Raw genomic sequence first — 24,046 nt, 5'->3', positions numbered from 1 at the left:
TCTCTTTATATTCACGTTAAGAATTTTCTGTATTAAGATACGAATCTTACCCCAATATTTGTTTGCTTTATCACACGTCCACCATAAATGATAGAAAGTCCCTTCTTTACATTTATATTTCCAACATTCATTTGAAACAGCATGGAACTGAGTCAGAAATAAATCTGCTCAACTCCCAGGAATAGCTAACTCTGTGTGATCTTAGTGGTCTAGAACAGTTTCTGAATTAGCAGAATGCTTGTATGGAAGTGCCCATAATACATGTATCACATTGTGGTCTGGACTGCAGATCTTCACTTCCCATAAAGTATACTATAAATCTTCCTGATGGGTACAGTCTGTTGCTTGCTTGTAACTATATTTCTTTCATTGTTGGATGCCTTTGTTCCTGTGATCATTCATTCTTCTCTTAGTACATAAGGTGGGATGATTGGATGCAATTCACAATGCAATTCACAAGTATGTTTTGCTGAATTTTGGCCTTTTTCTAAAGTTTAAGAAAAATTGTGTGAGGTTGAATTGCAACCTGTATAACAGCAGAAGAAAGTTGCAGTGGATATGTTCCACTGCATAACTCTCCCTGAATTGTCAATATTATTACTGTGTTTCCCCGAAAATAAGACCCTATTTTATATTTCTTGAACCCCAAAATAAGCGCTTGGCCTTATTTTCGTGGATGACCTATTATTTTGGGGCGTGTGGAGCAAGATGGGGCTCCTCTAGCCATCTTACCTGATATCCAACTCGCGTTTAAATATTTTCAGGGAGGGCTTATTTTTGGGAGGAGGCTTATTTTAGTGCATGCGCTCAAAAGCCCAATTGGGCTTATTATCAGGGGATGTCTTATTTTCAGGGAAACAGGGTATTTGTATTTGTACCTCACTTTTCTTTGGAAAATGACAGATTTAGATGTATCATTAATTTAGTTATCAGTATTATCTCCTCTCCCTGGTTTGTTTAAAATGGTTTTTTATTCAAATGTTTGTTTCAGAAATTCTTTTAAATTTATTAAAAATTATTCTACAGCTGTTTTTTTTTTTAACTTTGAGTGCCATGGATCCCTTTGAGACTGTGATGAGATGGTCAATGGAATCCTTCTCAGAAAACTGCACTTGTCCATGAAATAAATCTATATGTAAAAATATATAGACTGTACTTTAAAAAGTCCAATTATACTCTAATAATGTTATCAAAATATTTTAAAATCATAACTTCATAATATAGTAATATGTGCTTCTTTATTCATTAAATCAATAATAAGATCATATAGCCTTTTCTAGGATAAAATGGTCTTAGATAATGAGATATATTGAAGTTAATAATCATTTTTAGAGTCTAAGGCTATAGATTATCTTGTTGCTTAAATATAGTTTTGGAGGAAAAAACAATTTCAGCTAAAAGCTAAAGTTGTAAATTTTTCCCATTTAAGTTCATAGACCCCCCAAAATCAATCTGTGAACTCTAGCTCCAGAACCCCTATTAGCCAAGTGTGTAACTTACCACTTCCTTGCTGAAAAGATTCATTCTGAGTTGGAGCTTGGAAAGAAATGAATAGATTGGAGTAAGATGGAATGTAAAGCAGCCACACCATACCTGTGTGATGTTAGAGTTGGATGGTTACTTAAATGCCATTTGCTTGCTGATCAAGGTGAATCCTGATTTAAACTGTTTGCTGTTCTGATTCTGGGATGACTTCCAGATTTAAAGTGAAGCAATAACATTAATGAGATGGAGATGAAGACTCTAGACCTACATACAGAGAGAAATCTATCTGTAATGTCTATCTCCCAGTCCAATTTCTTTGCCAAGGAAACAAGCACTATATTCAAAATAAGCTATGCAGTTGGATTGTTGCACTTACAATATTGCTTCCACCCCACTGCCCCCCTGTGGCCCATATAGAATTCTTTATTGGCCAAGCATGAATGGACACACAAGGAATTTGTCTTTGGTGTACATAGAAGCCACAAGTGATAAATCATGATCATAATCATAAAATACAATCATAAGATACAAAATTCATGTCAGGATACAGAATAAGCAATCAATAAATTAATATAATTTATATTCAGGTTTCTTTTCCTTTTTGTCTGTTACTGATCTTTAGTTCTCAGGAGCGATAAGACTGGTAATAATAGACAGAAGAGAAATTGAGATTATTTCCTCTCAGATATGCTGGCACTACCAATTGCCAGAAAGCCTAGCCAGTGTGGTTAGAGTCCTTGACCAGGCCATTTTGGCTGTAAAGCAGCTGTAAAAAAAGAAAGCAATAACTTGTGTTGTACTATAGAAGGTACCTGCTATTAATCCTGAAGGTTGGCAGGGACCTCAAAATGCAGCAGAAGCACCCAGGACATTGAGCTAGAGGATAAATGAATGGGAAGGACCAAGAATTTGATTGACTGACTGACTGACTGATTGATTGATTGATTGATTGATTGATTGACTGATTGATTGATTGATTTTATTTCACTTGTAGGGCCACTCCTCTTGCAATAGTGACTCTGGGTAGTTAATGCTGCTTAAAATACCCGATACAAATAAAAAAAAAGAGGAAAGCATATAGTAAAAAGGCATAAAAGAATACCATGGGTCAAGCCCATTAGCAGTAAGTTAACAAAGCCTCACAGACTCAATTACCTCTGATGCTATTCTTGGAAAATAGCCATGTCTTTAAAGGCTTCCAAAGGGCTACTAGGCCAGGACCAACCTCATCCCAAGTGGTAAGGTATCCCAAAGAACATAGGCTATAATAGATATTTCTCAGGCAGATGAATTTTACCTAGCCAGATTTTAATTTAGCTTATCCAATGACGTTAACACTAAGCAATCAAATAATCAGTACTCTTTGGCACAAATGTGACTTTTAAGTTGATGTAGGTTGCCTATCTAAACAGTTTGTTTAGTTTATTCCCTTGGTGAGGGCTTGTTTGCTTATGAGCTATAGAACCTGTATCATAAGTGAGAAACAGTGCAAACTAGATTCTCTAAGACAATACTGTAAGGCCATAATACAAGTATTGTATTTTTCGGAGTATAAGTTGCACCTTTTTCGCCCCCTAAAAGGGGCTGAAAATTTAGGTGCGTCTTATGCACCGAATGTAGCCCCGCCTACCCACTGGCCCCCACCCTTTGACCTCTGCCTCCCAGCAGTTTACCTCCTTGCAGCAAGAAGAAATAGCTCCTTTCAGCTTCAGCACAGCCTAATTAGCACAAGTTGATTGGCCTACCGACTCTCAGCTGTTTTGCTCTCAGCTGCCTCTGCTGCTTGCTCCAAGGAGGTAATTGCTGGGAGCAGGGTTTTTTTTCTTGTGCTAATCAAGCTATGCTGAAAACGAAAATGAAAGTAAAGCAGCCTATTTGCTGTAATGAGGCAAAATTGCTGGGTGCATCTTATAGTCCGGAGAATCTTATACTTCCAAAATTATGGTAATAATCAGTCTACAGGTAATCCTCATCTTATGACCACAATTGAGCCCAAATTTTCCACTGCTAACCAAGACAGTTGCTAAGTGAGTTGCACCCCATGTTACGACCTTTCTGCCACAATCATTGCAGTTGTTAAATAAATCATACTGTTAAGTGAATCTGGCTTCCCCCCATTGACTTTGCTTGTCAGAAGGCAGTTAGGAAAGTTACAGATAGCAATCACATGACCCCAGAACAGTGCAACCATCATAATTCCCATGGTCACGTGATCCCCATGATCACGTGACCATGGGGATGCCGCAACTTTTTTTTATGCTACTGCACTGGGAAAAAATACCTTGGAAATCATTGTTTTTCTTGCTTTTTCTCCTTTACCGTGCACTTCTCTTTTTCCCCTCCCTATTTCCCTACTATCTTTATTTTCATTTTATATTATAATTTAAATAAAAAAATATAACTTCCCTATGAACTCTAATGATAAAATCTATTTAAAGTTCAAAAGATGCTCAGAAGAATATTTATCAAAATCCCTTGAACCTGGGACATTCCAGTTAAATAAAGTACTAATTGGTTTATAAAAACAATTGTGCATGTACACATATGTGAAAAACAACACTTACATACCCTGTTTCCTCGAAAATAAGACATCCCCTGATAATAACCCCTTTCAGGCTTTTGAGCACATGTGCTAAAATAACTCCCCCCCCCCCCGAAAATAAGCCCTCCCCAAAAATATTTAAATGCATGTACAGCCGATCCCCACCATTTCCTCTGGTTAGGGTTAGGGAGACAGAGCAGGAAATCAGGTAAGACGGCAAGAGGAGCCGCATCTTTCTCCACACGCCCCAAAATAATAAGATCTCCCCGAAAATAAGGCCAAGTGCTTATTTTGGGGTTCAAAAAATATAAGACAGGGTCTTCTTTTCGGGGAAACACGATACTAAGTTTGATTGTAATAAAATGCTTATCTTTTATTTAGCAAATTCTTTCCATCCTCCAATTACAAAGTCATCCACAGAGGCCTATCTTCCCCCTTTTCCTTTCTCTATACTCCCAACATTGCAAATATCTTGCAAAAAGATATTTTCTCCCTGCTGGCCATACAGAAGTACCAGTTTCCCTCTTAAGTGAAAGTGATTGGAAATGGAAATGAGAGGAAAGCAAAGTACCCTACTACTTGTGTGCAATAATCTTGTACAAAAATGCATGGACCAGAGGTTGCTGGAAAAAGGGAAATGACTGGTCCATTTGCACACCATTTGCAAATGTTTAGAAGCTGACTAAGCATTGGTGACTCCAGTTGGCATGGTGTCAGGTTCAGGGGATGGTGTGATAAAGGGGATAAAGCTAATGGGAGAACTGTTTGTATGAAACTTGCTGAAAGGATAGGTCCAGATTTTAGAGTTAGGGAAGCACAATGATTATTCTGGATTTAACTTGCAGTCCGTGGTTGCTAGATTTGGGAAATAGTGAGAATCTAGGACACAGTATACTGTCCATATCAGCATCTTCCCTGTATCAGTCTAATTGGCATTTCTCATTATATTATCCTGTTAGACCAGAAGTCTCCAGTCTTAGATTTTGGTTAAAGAAATATCTGTTAGATGCTGACCTTTAAAAAAAATGCTGTTATTTTGAGAAACAGATCTTGAATTTCAAAGATTTGAAAAGAGGGAGTTTGGTGGACTGATATATAAATAGTGCAGTAGTGCCATTGAATTGAAAATTCACCCATAAATGTCACAGCTTCTTGTTCACTTTGGAGCTGGCTCGTAAAGCTTCAAGTACTAAGCTTCATAGGGATATATAGAGTGCAATGACTATGCAGTGTCTCCACGACCTAGCGAACCTGGGGAAAGAAAATGGTATTCTTGTTTATCAACAATTACATGATGATGCAGAAAGTCTGAAATTCTGCCAGAGACAAAGCCATTGGGGAAAAAATACAAATCTTTATGAAAACCAAAATTTCAAGGGCAAAAATACATTCTAATATCTAACTATTAAAATAGGCAAAACAGTTAATATCTCTTACTTCTTGTTAAGTTGGGCTCCTTGTAACTGCATGGACAAATAACTTGCTAGCTCTCCTATCTTTAGTAACATCTCTTTTTTTTTCAAAGGACATTCTACTAATCTCTGTCATCTGACAATCCTGCTTATTATAATCCTTTATTCTAGTCCATAGACTCCGGGCCAAATGTGTATATGTCTGCTTGCTGTTTATCACCTCAAGGGAGCAATCACTCTTACATTTGATCTAGGAATGAATGTTGGGTTATAAGAGTCCTGATGCCCTTGACATCTCTAAATATGTGGTTTGAAGATGGCCATCCCAATTGCCCCACTGTTTCTCAGGTTATTTGTTGTCCTAGAAATTCTCCCTATTTTTCAGCATCTTTTCTAAGTTTGTCATTACCTTCCTAAGCTTAATATTTATACTTATCTGGCATCTTCTCCATCTGTATCTGTTCTTGAGCCAAAGAAAGCAGAATTAATCAAGCTTCGCAAGATAATAAACTTAGAAAAGATGATGAATAATAGAGAGAATTTCAATGCAAGAATCTTCTTCATTTACATTCAGTAGACATAAGCATATCTCCTAATGCTTATGGTCTGTGGTTTCCCGGTAACTGGAGGATTGCCTTCTGATTGGTTTGTATGGGTGTGTGTGAAGGGAGAAGGGTGTTCTCGCTGTAACAGCATATTTATGTAATGCTCAACCAACCAACAGACTGGTCACACAATAGTTAGCCTATAAAACTAATGAATGACAGAACCAAAGGTAAACATAACAGTAAAGTATATCTTTGCTTCGCTTTCAACCTTACTCACAAAGGTGATACTACAAGTAGTCCTCGACTTACAACAGTTCGTTTAGTGACTGTTCAAAGTTGCAACAGCACTGAAAAAAAAAGTGACTTACGGTCATTTTCCACACTTACAACTGTTGCAGCAACTCCCTGGTCACGTGATCAAAATTCAGATGCTTGACATATGGTTCATCTTTATGTCCTGGGGCCATGTGAGCACCTTTTGTGACTTTCTAACAAGCAAAGTCAATGGGGTAGCCAGATTCACTTAACAATGTTACTAACTTAAAAACTCTGGAGAGTCACTTAACAACTGGGGCAAGAAAGGTTGTAAGATGGGGCAAAATTCACTTAACAAATGTCTGTGCTTAGCAACAGAATTGGGCTCAATTTTTGTCGTAAGCCGAGGACTACCTGTACTAGCAACCTTTTGTTCTCATCAGTTTTCTTTCAGAGTTACTGGAGCCATTGAGCTCTCCCACCTAATTGAGCAGTGATACAACTGCCCAAAATCATCTTTCTACAAATGAACTCTTGTATGACTATTGACTTACAAGTCCTAATGTTTGCCATCACTTTCACTTAGCAGAGCATGCAGGACTTAGCTTGATATGCCCCATAACGAAAACTGCTAGTCATGTTAGCATATTATCTTATAAGGAATTATACAACATATTATATTGATATAATTAGATAAGGAGTTATTGCTTTGCCACTGGAGTTATGAATGTCTGAATTGTGAGATCCAAAATAAGCTTGTGCTCATGTCAGCTATCTGTGACTGATATGTTATCAAATGCTTATCATTACCAGCAATAATATAACTGGGAGTTTTTCAGCATGCTGCCATTATAAAGCTTGGAAAAGAGAGTTATGCAGCAAAGTCAATATGCAGTAATTAAATTGGAAAAGAGGTAGAAAAGAAATATTGTAGAATGGCCAAGTTACAATGGACTAACTTCCCCTAATTGTAGTTTGGATTATAGAAATAAAGAGGTTTGTTTCTTAAAGAAGAACAGAGTTTTGAAAAATTGTACATTTAATGAAAAGTTTAGTCAAAGCTAATCATTGTGTCATGGCCACAGTTACTGTGATTTTCCTAATAGATTTCTTTTGTTTACACAGATATCTTCTTCAGTAGAAAATTTAACAGGGATAATTACAATATTTGTATTTCTCTCTAAGATTAGGTGAGGGTGGGTGTATGTGTACACGCTGCCGCCAGATTTTTCCAGGTTTTTTCTTTTAGTTTTGTTTGTTATCATTTTCCTTTGTAATTCTATTTTTTTGCTTTGAGGTGTTTAATTTAATCATTTGTATTGGAATTGGAATTGTCCAGGGGTTAATTGGTTTGATGATACTTCCTTCACTGAATTTGGACTTCTACAGACTCACGTTATGTTTACTTCTAACCTTCTTCTTGACTTCAGCATGCTTAAGGTTGTCAGCTTGATGTATACTGATATGTGTACAAGTTTTTGAAAATTAAATCCTACCATATTGGTTATGGGAGAGGCCCTTTGTCTGGCTCCTCCAAGGAGACCTGTTCAGTATGGTTGAACCTCTGGCATAGCTGTCATCTTTTTCTGAGCACATAAGCCCGCAACTGTGTTATGGTATTGCCTCACAAGGTGCCTATTACAATTAAAATTTTATAGTACCTGACTCCCAGAAGCTCTGAGTGATTACAAATTATTTAAAACATGAGAAAAAAGACAATGAAAACAACAAAAGTATTATTTTTCTTCTGCATTTGTATTATATTGTAGTTGTACCTTTGTTTGTTGGTCTTGAGCAGCTGCTAGATAGAAGATCAGGGATGGGCTTTTCATTTTGATCATGGAAATATGGCGGTGTGAACTGTTAATCTAACTCATTGCTCACACTGCACAGTTGCTTTTTAGATGTTTCTGAAAGCAATCAGTTTTTTCTCTTCAGGCATTATTACTAAATAAGGGCTCACCCACAGAGGCTTATAATCACGGCAGAAAGATGCCCCCATTGTTTGCTGAGAATATATCCTCATAATGGAGCACCTATTTCATGAGCATCCATTGTGGGGCAGGCTGAATTTGCTCCAAGATGTTTTGACATGAGTGTTTTGCCTGGGAAAATGGAAAAAGAGGACCCATCCAGTCTGTAGTACTTGAAAGAGGAGTTAGCCTGGCAGGTCTCTTGAACTATCTCTTTCTATCCACTCTTTGGCTCTGTGTTGGTTGTGCCATTATTTGAACTGCAAGGGAGACTGAAAACTGGCTTCTTAGTTAGTTACAGGTAATCTTCACTTATCGCACTTGGAACCAGGAACATTGTTGCTAAGTGATGCAGTCATTAATTGAAACATCACATGACTGATGTCAGTTCTTCTGCAGTTGTTAAGAGAATCACTATGGTTCATTAAATGTGACAGCGTAGTACCACAACTGAAAACTTCCTGCCAGTTTTCCCACTGAGTTTGTTAGAAACTGGCTGTGAAGTTCACAAATAGCAATTGCCTGACTGCAGAATATAGCAATCATTGTAAAAGCATCCCGGCTGCCAAGCACCTAAATCACGATCACAAGGAAATGTTGTGATGGCCGCAACTTTGAGGACCATTTGTAAGTCTGTATTTTCAGTGCCATTTTGAGTTTGGTCATTGAATGAGTAGCCAGTAAGGAAGGAGTACCTGTATTTGTGGGCTGGTCATCCAAATCGACAATCCTATCCCCAATTTAATGCACATAATTGAAAAGGTGATAGAAAGGATGGTACTCTGTGGCCTGGACAGTGGAGAATTCCTTCCCAGTATTGTTGGAAGTGTTGGGAAGATTGGCTTCCTCACTTCCTGTCCTCACATAAATGTCCTTGTAAAAAATCCACTCTCTTGTGGAATGTATCTTGGCAGAAATATAGCAACATGCAGCTGTCTTTTTTCCTCTCCTATCAATTTGAATGATCAGAGCAGTGTTCTGCAATTTGACAAACTCCAGTTCTTCAGCATTTATCCAGAGGGTGCATGTTGTTTGCACAAATCTAAACGACTACATTACTGGATGATAGCCAAGAAAGATGAGTCTTTCCTGGCTATCATCCTTCTGCCACCTACTAGTCAATAAGTCAGTAAAAAGTTAGGAAAAGTCAGGTGGATATGTGCAAAATCATCCTATCCATCATAACCTCTTTCTTTATGCCGTGGCTGCCTCAGGGTTGCACAAAGCAGGCAATCATCACACTGCAATTAAAGAAGACAAACTAGTGTCATCTAGTGGTGTCCACCATGCTATCATTTTGTAGCTAAAGCATTTTTGAAAGAAATACAAGTGTGATTAATACAGTTCATATATTCTATTTAGCATTCTGCTTGCTGTCAACTTATATATAGAACAATGAAACTATATAAAGGAGGAAGTACTTGTCTTAGTGCTGATGAATGGGAATTCATTTTGCCCCACCCTACTAGTGAGTCATAGATAGAAGAAAGACTGAGTTAGTTGGAAATAATTGCTGGAACATTGAACAAAACCAAACAAGATGAAATCCAACAGATTCAACTCTCGTCTCCAAACTAAACATGATATTGGGTATTCTTCCCCATCCTACCAGTTCTAGCAAGGTTGCCATGTTCTGGGTCTTTTATGTGAAACAATGTCTTGTAGAAGGACCTAGACCTTCCCCTTCCCCATCTAAGATCCAGATGGTCCTGAGCTTGTTGGTTTTCTGGAAGACCTTTAAAGACCTGGGTTTTCCATTGAATGCTGAATTCAAGATATTAGTAGAAACTGATGTATAGGTTCTATGTTGGAAGATAGTTTCATGTGTGTTATTTTAATTACATGTCACCCTATAAAGCTTTAATTCATTTTTATTTTATGCACATACTGTCTATTCAGAATGATTTGGGCAGCCATACAGATTCTATAGATAATATATAAATAAGCATGACGTTGTCTTCCATAATCTTAAAATCTGTCTTGTAGAAGATAAAGGCAAAATTATTTGGAGTTTTTCAGAAGATTGATCAAGAAATCACAAGGAAGTAGATTTCATTTTGATGTCAGAAGAAAAATTCTGATGATCAGAGCTGTTTCACAACAGCATAGACCAGGGGTGTCAAACTCAAGGCCTGCGAGCCGGATCCAGATCCAGCCTGCAGGCTACTTAGATCTGCCCCACAGGGCCAGCCTGGAAATAGCAAAGGACCAGCCCATGGTGCCTTTGCTAGCAAAAACGAGGCACGGCCACACCCCATTTTCGGCCTGGACAGCCTCCTGCAGCACCCTGCTGGCCAAAACATGCCCCATTTTGGCCGACAGAATGCTGCAGGAGGCCATTCAGGCCAAAAATGGGGTGCAGGGGGGCCCACACATGACCCCCCACACCCCATTTCGGCCAGCAGAATGCTGCAGGAGGCGTCCGTCCCGTCTGCCATCTGTCCCATCTTCCCAACCCCCCCCCGGCTGGCCTGTGGAAGACAACTACAGTGCTGATCTGGCCCTTGAAGAAATCACTCCTGGCACAGACTGTCTCAGGGATGAGGGACTTTGTTTTGCTGGAGGTACTTAAACAGAGACTGAATTGTTTCTGTAGAAATAGAAATAGGTGGCACCAGTTGCTTCTGATCTTTACATTATTTGATTCCAGGAAATGAGTTTTTCAGAGATTGAGAAACAATGTTGTAGAATAGGAGCTGTAGAGATTGTGGTTGGCTTTTGGTTTGCAATGGAAAAAAGTCTTAAAATCTCCAAGACCAGATTTCATTGTTAGAAGAGCCTTTATTTACATTTGTTTTTGAGGAAGCTAAACCAGGTCTCTGTGTATAGATTTAAATAGTTGCAATTCCACTATGGTTTATTTATTTATTTATTTTATTTATTTATTATTTAGATTTTTATACCGCCCTTCTCCTGAAGGACTCAGGGTGGTGTACAGCCAGATTTAAAACAATACAATATACAGATTAAAACAACAATTAAAATAACATATTATATTAGTGGCCGAAAAATTTAAGACCATCAAATTTGACCCATAGTTAAAATACCCCAATTAAAATTATTAAAATTATTAAAATTTAAAAAATTAAAAAATTAAGCCAGTCCCGCTTGGATAAACAAATGCGTTTTCAATTCACGGCGAAAGGTCCGAAGGTCAGGTAATTGACGCAAACCAGGGGGAAGTTCGTTCGAGGGTAGCTGCTCCAACAGAGAAGGCCCTTCCCCTGGGGGCCGCCAGCCGACATTGCTTGGTGGACGGCACCCTGAGAAGACCCTCTCTGTGTGAGCGTATGGGTCGGTGGGAGGCATAAGGTAACAGCAGGCGGTCCCGTAAGTACCCGGGCCATGGAGCGCTTTAAAGGTGGTAACCAACACCTTGAAGCGCACTCGAAAGACCACAGGTAGCCAGTGCAGTCTGCGCAGGAGCGGTGTTACACGGGAGCCACGTGTGGCTCCCTCAATCACCCGCGCAGCTGCATTCTTTGTGGTTTTAGAGGTTAAGAAGCCTGGGTTTCTTCATCTAAAGTAATTTGTACATCCCAGCTGTCTTTCCAGATACTACTAATTCTCAGGATTTGTCAACCTAAGCCATTAGTTCTGGATTAATGTATGATAGGCATTGCAATTATCTGGAAGGTAATATGTTACCCATCCTGCTCTAGGGCGCAATCTCTTCAAATTCTGCAGGAAACCCCCATCACATATGGTGGTGATATTAAACATGTAGGCCACTTGACTTTTAATGACTTTGTATGACTCACAGTATTGGAATAAAGAAATTACAATAAAATCAATAAAAAAAAGATAAAAGGCAGCAAATTCAGTGAAGTGAGGGGGTCTCATTCTCCCTTCCAAATATATATTTCTTCTAACACTGAAAATAACTCCCTAAAGTCTACTTGCTTATTTCAAAGTAGTATTTTAAAGTTTCAGATTTTTCAATAAAGTGCAACATGGTTGTTCATACTCTGTCAAATGGTTGATATCCTGTGTTAAAAAATGTTTAATTCTGCCAGAGGTTCCTACCAGAGGTATGGCTTCTCTTCTTTCTTTAACTTTAGGCTGCACAGAAATAGAGCAACGTTCTTTTTAATATTTATACAATATGAATTTGGCCGGGATGTCTCTAAACTGAACTTATGGGGTATTGCAACAAATGTGATTTGTGCAACAGTGTTTTGTTTTGTTTTTTAAAAAAGTTATAATTGCCTGGAATCACACAACATATTCGGCCAAACCAAGTACTGTACTCACAATACAATTTAGCCTGATATCTGTAAATTCCATACCGTAAATGGTAATTACCTGTTGTACTACTATTGAAAATCAGGTTTTTCAGATGTTACATCTTTTCTATCCTGCTCTACGGAGTAGAGAGTTGGTCTCTGACAGAAAGCCACTTGAAGAGACTAGAAGCATTTGAAATGTGGATTTACAGGCAGCTGTTATGTATAAGCTGGGTTGACAAAATCAGAAATGATGAGGTAATAAGCTGCCTGGGAAAGCAAAGAGAAATCATAAAAACCATTAAAAAGCAAAAGTTAGAATATTTCAGACATGTGATGCGACACCCGGAAAAGTACGATATACTTCACTTAATTCTCCAGGGAAATATCAAAGGCAAACGAACCAGGAAGAACTTAATGGCTTCAAAATCTTTGGACAAAACTCAGCAGCACTTTTTCGTGCAGCTGTTGATAAAAATAGAATTGCCAACATGATTGCCAATGTCCAATGACGGATATGGCACGAGAAGAAGAAGAAACTACTATAGGCCAACAGTCCAATAGAGAGCAGTTAGCTTACTTGTAAAATCCAGATTTAAATCCTTAGAACCTTGAAACAGGAAGCCAAAGGCAATAAAGGCATGCCTTTGCAATAAAAACATACAGGGGAGAAAAGTAATTATAGTCAAAACAGTGTAAACCAACACTACTTACTGTAGTGTTTAGTAATTTTCTATTCTTGTGAATCATCTTAACTTCTACCCCACCTAGCCACTACTTCAGACATTGCATTATAATTATAACACATTAAAATCTGTATATGCTATATAATATACTCAAAGTTTGGTAGGAAACCAGATTTTAGAGACACCAGTTGACTATTTCAAATTTATTATCCTTGAATATCGTGTTTCATGTTTTGGGTTGCCGCTTCCATTGAACCAGAACAATTTGCAGGGAACCTTCTCATTCAATATCAATGCTGCGCCAAAGAATAGATGCTAAATTGCTAACAAGAATATCTTGCAGTTATAGAAAGCTATAGCTATATAGGTTATAGAAAGCACAGGTGGCTTGGTGGCTCAGCAGTTAAGATGCTGGGCTTGTTGGCTGGAAAGCCGGCAGCCCACGTTCGAGACCCAAGCTCCACACAAGAGGGTGAGCTCTGGTCCTCACCCCATCTCCCAACCTAGCAGTTTGAAAGCATATAAATGCAAGTAGATAAATAGGTACCACTTCGGTGTGGTACCAGCAGGCCTGTCAAATGTGTAACCCATGGGCCGGATGTGTCATGAGCGGATCACGCTCAGCCCTGTTTTGCAAAGGCAAAAAATGTTGCAATATGTTACAATACGTTATGTGACATGATCGAGTTTGACACCTGTGGTGTGAAGGTAACAGAATTCTGTGGTGATATGCTGGCCATTTATGGAACTTTATGGAAAGGTGAGGCTAGTCAGAACTGGATGTGTAATTTTGAAGAAACATTTCCCAAGTTCTAGCCTCTATCATGGCTTAATCTCAAGCAACATTCTTCCATTGTAATTGCCCTGGTTTGATGTCATTCTTAGATTAAAAAGAGAATGGTGATGACCTTGCAGGGACTGTTTGTTATAAATCAGAATTTGGAATGAGTTCACGATAACTGGTCCCTAAATTTATAGCAGCATACCACCTTTCTAAATTTCTTAGGCAAAGCTAGGTTCTCTTGTTGTGTTGGCCAGAAATCTCCAGGAATACATTTCCCATAACTGCAGATTTGATTTTTTTTTTATCTATGGTCTAACTCACATGTCTGTATTTTGGGTTCTAGGAGAACTGCTGAGGCACCAGTTGTCCCTGTCAAACAGGGTGTATCATGATTTCTTTTGGAGGAATTGCTGCCAAGCTGCAAAGAGACCGTCTGAGAGCTGAGGGTGTAGGTGATCACCAGAATTCTGTGAAGTACCTTGGCCAAGATTATGATACCTTGAAGCAACAATGTTTGGAGAGTGGAACATTATTTGAAGACCCTCTATTTCCTGCTGTTCCCTCAGTCCTTGGCTTCAAGGAACTGGGCCCTAATTCTGGCAAGACCCGTGGGGTACGCTGGAAGCGCCCATCAGTGAGTATCTGTGTGCTGAAGAAGGCTTTAGTAGTGGGATGATTTGATATTGTCATCTGCATTCAAATATAGTAGAGTTCATTGTGGCTTACTGAACCAATTCTAATATATTTGGCAAAACCTTATTTTAATGGACCCATTTTAGTAAACCTCAGATGCAATAGACAAAATTTTTGTCTGGACAGCATCTCAAATTAACTGACAGATTCATTACATCCGAAGTAATTTGGACTATGTGTTAAAGATATAGTGCAGTGAATGATATATGTTTGGATTTAAAGGACACCTAGGAGTTACAGATTTAACAACAATCTCTTAAATAAACATTAAATCAAGGCTTTACTTTAGTTACTTTTATGGTCTCTTTCTGTGTCCTTATTAGTAATATTTCCTGTTCCTAATTTCAAAACATCTGTGCAGTTTATGAAGTATGGACAGGAGCCAACTCCAAGACTGATTACAACACTGTTCAATAACTGGATTAATGTATTAAGTCATGAGTCAAACAACTATGCAACATTAAATATTGCACAGATGGCCTTGTTAGTATACTGTATTGTGTTAAACCATGAAACTTCATTGTTACATATTTATAGATTATCCCAGGTCTATAATTTAACAGAAAATTATTTTGTAAACTTCATATATAGCGTGTCTAAACTATGAGATGCAAGCTCATTACTTCAAATCTCAGTTCAGTTATGGCTTAGTTTCCCCTTTCGTCTCCCATCTGTCATGCAGATATTTAAGCATTACTAAAGCAATATAATTGTCTGAGCAGATACAAAAACAATTGTTAAATATGGAGCATGGTGAAGTTGTGTTTTTTTTTAAAAATAGCTTATTGAATTCTCTTAGAGAATTACAAGATATCAAATTAATCTTATAATACATTTTAAGGTAAATATGTAGGGCAAAGATTCATTCATACAACTCATAACACATGGATTAGCATTCATTTTTATTTAGTTATGCATAGGAAATTGCATGTTGCACGGCAATCAAGTACTGTAAATATTTAAACATGAAATTGCACGTTTAAATACTGTTGGGGGAATACTGTTGGGCTCATTATCATGGACATTAGTTTTCTTAGGCCTGTAGTTTTCGGTTACAAATACAGGATGGAGAAATAATCTTGAATAAACACAGCCATTTTTGCTCCTAATATAGGAAAATGTTACAAGGCTATGCGTGGCAAAATCATGATTAGTGATGCAGTTTGGTTGCAAAAATGAAATTATAATAAAGAGTCTTAAAAAATAGGCCTCTCCAGATAAGCTGACTCATACGTATGAATTGGGAAGGAAACTGGGAAAGAGAGAACCTACCTGAAAACATGGTCATGTTTGAAGTGATCTCCTTAGAGAAATTTTAGCACAACTCCTAATAGTGTCTATCTACTGTAGATGCCCATCAACTATGGGACCACAGAATCATCAATTTATATAGAATCACCGTTCCCCGTAAAGCAGAGAGTGTTTACAGAGCTTTGGAATAAGCTCACAAAGTCGCACAATGCCATGTAAGGAAAGTGGTTATAGAATCTCAGTGGGCGTGAGTTCTACTGGTTTATAAAAGACAATAGACCTGTTTGATTAAATAAAGCATTATGCTGAGTCTCATAATAGAAGAAAATCATTTGTAAACGTACAAAAGAATTAGTGGGTCTTAGATGGTCGGACTTATTATTGGCTAGCAAAAACGATAAAGGAACCTAGAGCTAAGAATGGATAGAGAGTAACTTTAGCCTTGCTTAGAAATCCATTTACCTAATTTTTCTTTATCCACATTACATGCATATTGTATTTCATGTTTTCCCTTGTGTTTGTATGAGAACAATGAGGAAACCTTTCATAATATATCTTTTGACAGGAAATTGTAGATGACCCTCAGTTTATTGTTGGAGGCGCAACAAGGACAGATATCTGCCAGGGGGCTTTGGGTGAGTATTGTATAATTAATTACATAACAAGTGGTAAATTGATGGCTACATAAGATTAATCAGAGATGCTGGGGTGATTTAATAGTTTCATTAATTATCTTCACATTTAAACCTAGTGTGATCATTGGGTTTTGTTTGTTTTTAGTAAATTTAGACCAGTAAATTGAACTTTCCTATTTTCATTGTTGCTAAATTTTTGGTGGATTTAGTTCCATATAACTGATAGTGTAGGGTTTTTGATTATTCACAGACAGAATGTGACTTCCATCTTTCCATTAACTATCACAGAATAATTAAGATGGGTTTTGCATCTTTTCAGCTCAGTAATGCAGATCCTTTTCTCTTGTGTATTGAATCTACATTAATACAGAGAAGGAGAAAGGGAGCAATTATTTGAGAAAATTGGGAGCAAATACAATATCCTTCACTTACAAGAAAGTGAGGCTCCTTCACAACAGTCTTTCTGTTTTCAACATATTTTTTGTATTAAAAAATTGTAAAGATAACAGAAATCTGACACTGATATAAAATGGATTAGTCACAGAATATTTATTCAGATAAAAGTAATAATCTTTGCATGTATGCTATAGCTGTAGGAGAACCATTCCAAACTCTCAAGCATCTTGAAACCATTGATGTGGACAATAAAGGCCTTTATTATATTAGCAAGTAGTGTGGTACATTTTTAGTGCAATGCGTGTTCTAGGCTCTGCACTATTAAAAACTCAAAAGATGCCAAGGAAGCTTTTAAACTGTTCGCCTCAAGTTATATTAAAAAGTTGGTGTGAGTTTTAAGCCTTAAGTCTTTCAAATAACCAATTTCACCTTACAAATTAGGACTGGAATTATGGGGGGGGGGGGGAAATATAGAGATAGTTGCAGTGGTGTGATTCAGCCAGTTTGCACCACTTCGGGAGAACCAGTTGTTAACTTTCTGAGCAGTTTGATGAACTGGTTGTTGGAAGAAATCATTAGGGCAGAGAACCGGTTGTTGAATTATTTGAATCCCATCACTGGATAGTTGCGTAGTCTGCAGAGCAAACCAAGCAGAAGAATTAAGAAGCTTAACCCTGCTCTGGCTTCTGAATCTGTATCAAATATACTTTATTTAAAAATACAGCAGCCCTTACAGCTGCAAAATTCAAAATTAAGAGGATTAGTTTTATTAAGCTGGATTTCAGAATACTTATTTCTGTAGTGAAAGTGCCATTAGGAGTCTCTGTGCATTATGTATATTATTCTTCAAAGTAGATCAATACCTCTTGGCTGCTTTAACTCTTTGTAGATTCTTTAGATCTGAAAGTCCTGTATCTGTGAACAAAGGAATTCAATATTGTAAATATTTGTTTTTCCAAAATAAATATTCCAGTTTAGGTCATTAAATTATAAGCAGGGATTGGAAATGCCTCGCAGTAAAAATACCATCTGGAAGAGCATTTTTTTGGTGGATTTTTTTGAAGATTTCTTGACACATCAATCATTTTTACGATGGATGAATGGAAATCAGTATAGTCATTTTTTGATAAATTAAAGAGGATGGGAAGAAGATGTGACATGTGATTTCCAAAAATGCCTTTCTGAAATATCTCATAGGTCCAAAGTGTCCTTTCTTGGAGCATAGCAAGATAAAACCCCGTGGCAAACAAAGACAAACTGTGTGTCAACCATAGATTTTTTAAAAATAGATTTTCCTTGTCCTTTCTCATCAACTGAGCTGTATCCATTCTCTGCTCCAGTTCTTGCATTTGTTGCAAAAATATCCAACGCGGAAACATCAACCCCAGAAGAAGAAAAAGGGGCTATTGGAGGGCAAGACCCTAAAGGGTTAAAGAGGAAACAAACAGAGATTCCTCTTAAACTTTTTAAAGCAAACTAACTCTTCCCTGGTCATTCACCTGGTGAGCTCACTCTCTTAAACAGGCTGCCTTATAAGGTGCTGAGTGATAGAAAATGTTTAATTTTCCCCTCTTCCTAAACAAGACAGCTTGCTATGAAAAGAATAGTTGACTATAGAAGGAATATCAGTTCTGTTTCAGACATTATGGTAAACAGTGTTTATAATGATATATATGAGGCTGGAGTTTGCAAACTCCCATTCCTCTCCTGCTACTTTGTAAATAATTTGGGTTCCTGATATGTCTGAAAATAGAAAAAACAGTTAGAGAAATGATCTAGAGTTATAAACCGTAGCTTGGTGTTATCTTTCCCTAAGCAATAGTTAAGAATAATCCATTTTTCCCTATTCAAGTATGGAACTATACTTGAAGTATAGTAACTATAACCAGTTGAAGGGATTAGAAAAAATTCTCAGCTCTTTTTCATGATAATTTAAGCTGCAACTGAAATGGAGAGCTCACAAAACTGATGCTGAAGGAACTAAATCCAGCAAGTACTTGTTGGATCCAAGGAATCTGCCTTCCCTTCTTGCTGGCATACCTTGAAATCATTCTGAATGATAGAGAAAGGATCACTTTAGAGTAGAAGTTAGGAAATAGAATACTTGGAATATTTCTACTTTTTGGTTCCCAAGATGGATTTTGATCTTTTTGACAGCGAATAGTTTCTCTGTCAAAGAGAAACTATTCTCAATAAAAATTAACAAATGACATATTTGATGCGCTAAGTCTATTTCTGTCACTTATGTATGTTTTTAATGCATATTTTTGATATTGTTGTGCCTCACCCAGACTCCATCAGTTTGGAGGCAGAACAAGTTACAAATATTATGTAGATAAATAAATAAATAAATAAATAATATTCTATGCAAATAATTGCAAGGAGAGAAAAATCAAAATGGAAGGAGATTGTGCATGATTGAATATATATCTATATGTGTGACAAGAACCAATATATTATAATGGAGGACAGAGTAAAAGATGGAAATTTGGGAATTAGCAAACACTTAACATATGTTTCCAGCCCAACAGAAAGCTGTTACCTACACAACACAGCCCATTCACAGAATGAGGGTGCTAGAAGGGGTGTAATAGAAACTCTCTCCTTTCACTGGATTTCTATTAATTGTCCTCTAAAGAATTCTCACTTCTGAATAAACCAACTGTTCCATTTGAAATACTAGGTGAATATGTCATGCTTCAATCCTAAAATTGAATTTAGTGATACTTACTTCTGAGTAAGCCAACTGTTCCTCCCTGTATTGGGAGGTGGGGAAGAGACAGATAGGGAGGAAGGAAGGCATTTGGAAAATTATTTTACACCTGTCTCCTTTTGCTGGATTTCTATCAATTGTCCTCTAAAGAATTCTCATTTCCGAGTAAACCAACTGTTCCATTTGAAATACTAGGCAAATATTTCACGCTGCAATCCTAGCGTTGAATTTAGTGAGACTTACTTCCGAGTAAACCAACTGTTTCCCCAAACAATGTCCATCTTCCTTTATTTTATTGCCCCACCCCACCCCCCATAGCCTGGTCTCCAGTTCAGAAGAGGAACCAACTGCTGTCTGGGGTGGGATCAAGTGAAATGGCCTTTTAACTCTGCACTCTGCCTTCCTTTCTTTTTCACAGACATACACACACACAGAGAGAGAGAGACAAACACACACACCCTTCACTAAGCTCCTCCCCTCTAAAGGAGCCTCATACATGGCTAGTTTTCACCTTATGCTGTTATGGTGTATGTGTGGGTGGGTGGGTGGGTGGATGGATGGATGGATGGAAGGAAGGAAGGAAGGAAGGAAAAATTATCTTCTATTAGACCCTTCCAGACTTGGTTAACTAATTAGTTGAAGGGAGGGTAGGTGGAAAACTGTTAGCCCAGTAACAGCATCCCTGTATTGGTGGGGTGGGGAAGAGACAGGGAGAGACAGGGAGAGAGAGAGAGAGAAGAAGGAAGGCAGGCATTTTGGCAAATTCTTTTACACCTCTCTCCTTTCGCTGGATTTCTATTACACCCCCTCTAACTGATTGGTTGGGGGTTGTCAGAGAGGGCGGAACACCCAGGACAAAACCTCTTTCTGCGAATGGGCCGTGTTGAAGGGGGTGGGACACAGGGACCGGGGGGGGGGGCATTCCCCAGGGCAAATGGCTGGCGGCGTGCCAGCTGAGGAGATAAGTGGTGGTGGTGGGGAGAATCGCCCAAGGAGAAATGCCCAAGGAGAATGAAAGTCCCATTCCCTAACAAGTGCATGGCCCTCAGGGAAGCCATTACCCCACTGTTCTACCAGAATAGGCTGATTACTGTTCTGTCACCTGAAGGGCCTTTACCTCAACAGATGTTTTTTCGAAGAATGTCAAGGAAGTAAGTCAACAAGGTGATCCATGGCATTGGCGTTACTGTGGCAACCATGGCACAATGCAGGGTTATGTGTACCTTCGTTTCAATCTGTGATAACGTCCACTTTTCTCTGCTAGATAAGACAAGGCCTTTGTTCCTTTGATAGCTGGGAAAGGAAATGTGTTCTCCCCATTATTGCAACTCTGAAAAAAAGCTGCAGGGATTGAACCTTCTGACGGACTTTTCAGAGTATAGATCCGTATACAATATGGGAATTTTTTTTAAAAAATGAGGAGTTCCCGGGTTGGTTCTCCCTCTCACTCATGCAGCCTGCATGTAATTTTTCCTCCTGGCACCACTAGATACTTTAGTATGTAGTTGCAATAATATTTAAAATAGAAATTGCAATGCAGAGGGGAGGGGGAGGGAATGAGCTGATTAGTACTGTGCTGTGTTGGGAAATATTTACACCTTCCTTTCAAACAGGAAAATTGAGCGTTTATATAGTATGGTGATTTAAGAATGTTGCAGTCGCTCACTGGAGAAGTCAAGCTTCAAATCCTGACTTGGCCATGACATTCATTGTCATTCAGGTTGCTACTCTCTCACAGGGTTATTGTGAGGTTAAAAAGGTGGGGGGGAATACACATCAGCTTTAATTCTCTTTAATTGTATGTTTATCTCATCTTATTTGCTTTTCTTGGAGAATAACTATGTGGTCACTAAGAGTTAGTATTGACTTGCTGACACATACCGTATTTTTTGGAGTATAAGATGCACTTTTTTCCCTCCTAAAAGAGCCTGGAAATTTGGGTGTGCCTTATACTCCAAATGTAACACCGCACACACGGTGGCCCCCACCATTCGGCCTCCATGTCCTCTTCCTGGCTGCAGAGATTGCCACCAAGAATGGCTTGTGTTTTTGGGCTCCGTGCATCACGTTTTCAGCCTCCAAATGGTCCGTTTGAAAGTGCTTCAAGGCTGCGGGGATCGCCAAAGCACATAGCCATCGATCGCCACCTGAAAACATGATGCATTTGGAAGCTGAAAACACAACATGCAGTGCCCAAAATGGCTACCCAGAACAGGGCTGCCTTCTCTTATCCCTTCCGGGCTTCATCTGCTTTAGTCACTGGAGCTCCCTCTGACGATCAGCTGTTCTTTTGAAGCTGCTTTTCAGCCCAAACATGAGCAAAGCGATCTTTTGTGCTTTGCCTGCTTTTCTAATTGCTGCTCCCTTCGACGATCAGCTGTGCTTTAGAAGCTGTTTTTTATGCGCAACCAGCCCCAACCTCAAAGCCAGCGAGTGAACTAATGTGCTGAAGCTGATCAGGCTAAGGAAGCTGGCCAGATGAATACATGATAGGCAGAATTTTTTTCCCTATTCTCCTCCCAAAAATTAAGATGCGTTTTATACTCTGAAAAATATGGTAATTATTTAGTTCAGTGTGATTTTTCTTATTGATCTTCCAACATGGAAAGTTTTGGTCCTGTTCACTTGACAGGTGGGGATCTGCAGTTGGGCCATCTGACATCTCTTATATACATTTTCAACTTATTCCCTGGCTTTCTTTCCTTCGGTCTCTCTCATACTTTTTTTTTTATTTACATTTATATCCCGCCCTTCTCCGAAGACTCAGGGCGGCTTACAGTGTGTAAGGCAATAGTCTCATTCTATTTGTATATTTACAAAGTCAACTTATTGCCCCCCCCAACAATCTGGGTCCTCATTTTACCTACCATATAAAGGATGGAAGGCTGAGTCAACCTTGGGCCTGGTGGGATTCGAGCCTGCAGTAATTGCAGGCTGCTGTGTTTTAATAACAGGCTATCTTACAGCCTGAGCCACCACGGCCCATACTAACCGCCTTTCCTAAAACTTTTATTCCATCAAACAACAGATGACTTCTACATCACTAAATAATGAAAAGAAAACGTAATTAAAACAGCAGTGGTATCAAGCAATTTATAAATGTAGATGGAGAAACTGCTCCTGTAAGATAACTTTTGCATTAGTGATCAATGAAGAAGTGCTGATTAAAACAAGTGCTACTCAATGCAAACTATCGACCTGACAATTGTGAATGGAGATATAGCTCCTCTAAGTTCTTAATGGAATAGAATTCCTGGCCAAGTTGCAGCTTCTGATAGCTTTTATATTTCCATTTGCTGATCAGTAGCTGTAGCATTTCATCTCCTCAGCATGCCATTTTATGATAGAAATAGAGAAAGGAGGTATGTCCTTCAAGCAACCAGTAACATTGGAGTCTTATCTGCAGCCCGGAAGAAACCAGCACGTACTCCTCTTCCGTAGTTTATTGTGAGATAAAGCTCCCTGCCCAGCCATTTTTTTCAGACCGCAAGACATGTCTGCAAAATCTTCACTAAGTGAGTGTGCTTCTTTCAGGCCAGATAAAAATTAATTGAACGGAAATTGTGGTTTTAAAATGTTCATTATGCTTCACCATGCAAAAACCCATTTAAAAGAAAAGAACTCTAGTTTTAGAACGTTCTGCATGTTTAAATATCAGCCAAGTGAAATATTGCCTTAGCACTGTTTTCTTGCATTAATGTGTTACAGGCTGGACTGAAAAGTTGAAAAAAAACAAACAGGAAGATGGCAATAGCAAAGCACTTATATACTATTACCAAGAAATCTAGATGGACACATTCATCTAGAAACAGAAACAGAGAAAATACCTCAAATTATAATACATAAACTAGGATGCCACAGAAACAGAGAAACAAAGAAAACTGATTATGTGCCATCAAGTCAGTGTTGACTCTTAGTGACTGTGTTGCTAGATTTTCTCCATAATAATCTGTCACTAATCTTTCAGGCCTTTCATCAATGCCCCAACTGCACTGTAATTGTACTTCCACCTTTCTGCTAATTATATTCCCTTCCCTTCCCTTTCCTTTCCCAGCATTAGAGTCTACTCCAGAGAGTTAGTTCTTAAAATAATGTGTTTGAAGTAAAGCAATTTGAACCTAGCCATTTGCACTTCAAGTGGTCCCAATGTTCAATTATCTATTTGTTTTCTTGACTGTCCAGGGTATTCTCAAGAGCCTTCTCCAACACTAAATTTCAAAAGCGTCAATACTCTTCCTGTCCTGCTTTTCAAAGTCCCTGTTTCATTTTCACTTCCCTAAAGTGTCACAGGGAATACTATGGCTTGCATTATTGCAGGTATAGAAATATCACTGTATCTGAATATATTTTCCATGGCCTTTATGGTTTGCACTGCCAAGTTCTAGTGTGTTTGGTTTCTTGTTCCCTTATTGTCGATAGTTGATCTTAAATGACAGAAGCAATCAAA

General features: G+C 38.4%; 1 protein-coding gene across 1 annotated transcript in view; it reads left to right on the top strand.

The window, feature by feature from the left end:
- The window catches only part of CAPN11 (calpain 11), a 50,394-nt gene that overhangs the window by 2,380 nt on the left and 23,968 nt on the right, over positions 1-24,046 (top strand). The window contains exons 2-3 of the mRNA XM_058191152.1: positions 14,255-14,545; positions 16,421-16,490. Of these exons, the coding sequence (XP_058047135.1) occupies positions 14,300-14,545; positions 16,421-16,490 (316 nt within the window). The 5' untranslated portion in view covers positions 14,255-14,299. The remainder of the gene's footprint in view (positions 1-14,254; positions 14,546-16,420; positions 16,491-24,046) is intronic.

This window comes from Ahaetulla prasina, chromosome 1, assembly GCF_028640845.1.
Source record: "Ahaetulla prasina isolate Xishuangbanna chromosome 1, ASM2864084v1, whole genome shotgun sequence".
Classification (NCBI taxonomy): domain Eukaryota; kingdom Metazoa; phylum Chordata; class Lepidosauria; order Squamata; family Colubridae; genus Ahaetulla; species Ahaetulla prasina.
Note: the sequence above shows the minus strand (reverse complement) of the source record. Positions and strands in the feature narration are given on the sequence as shown.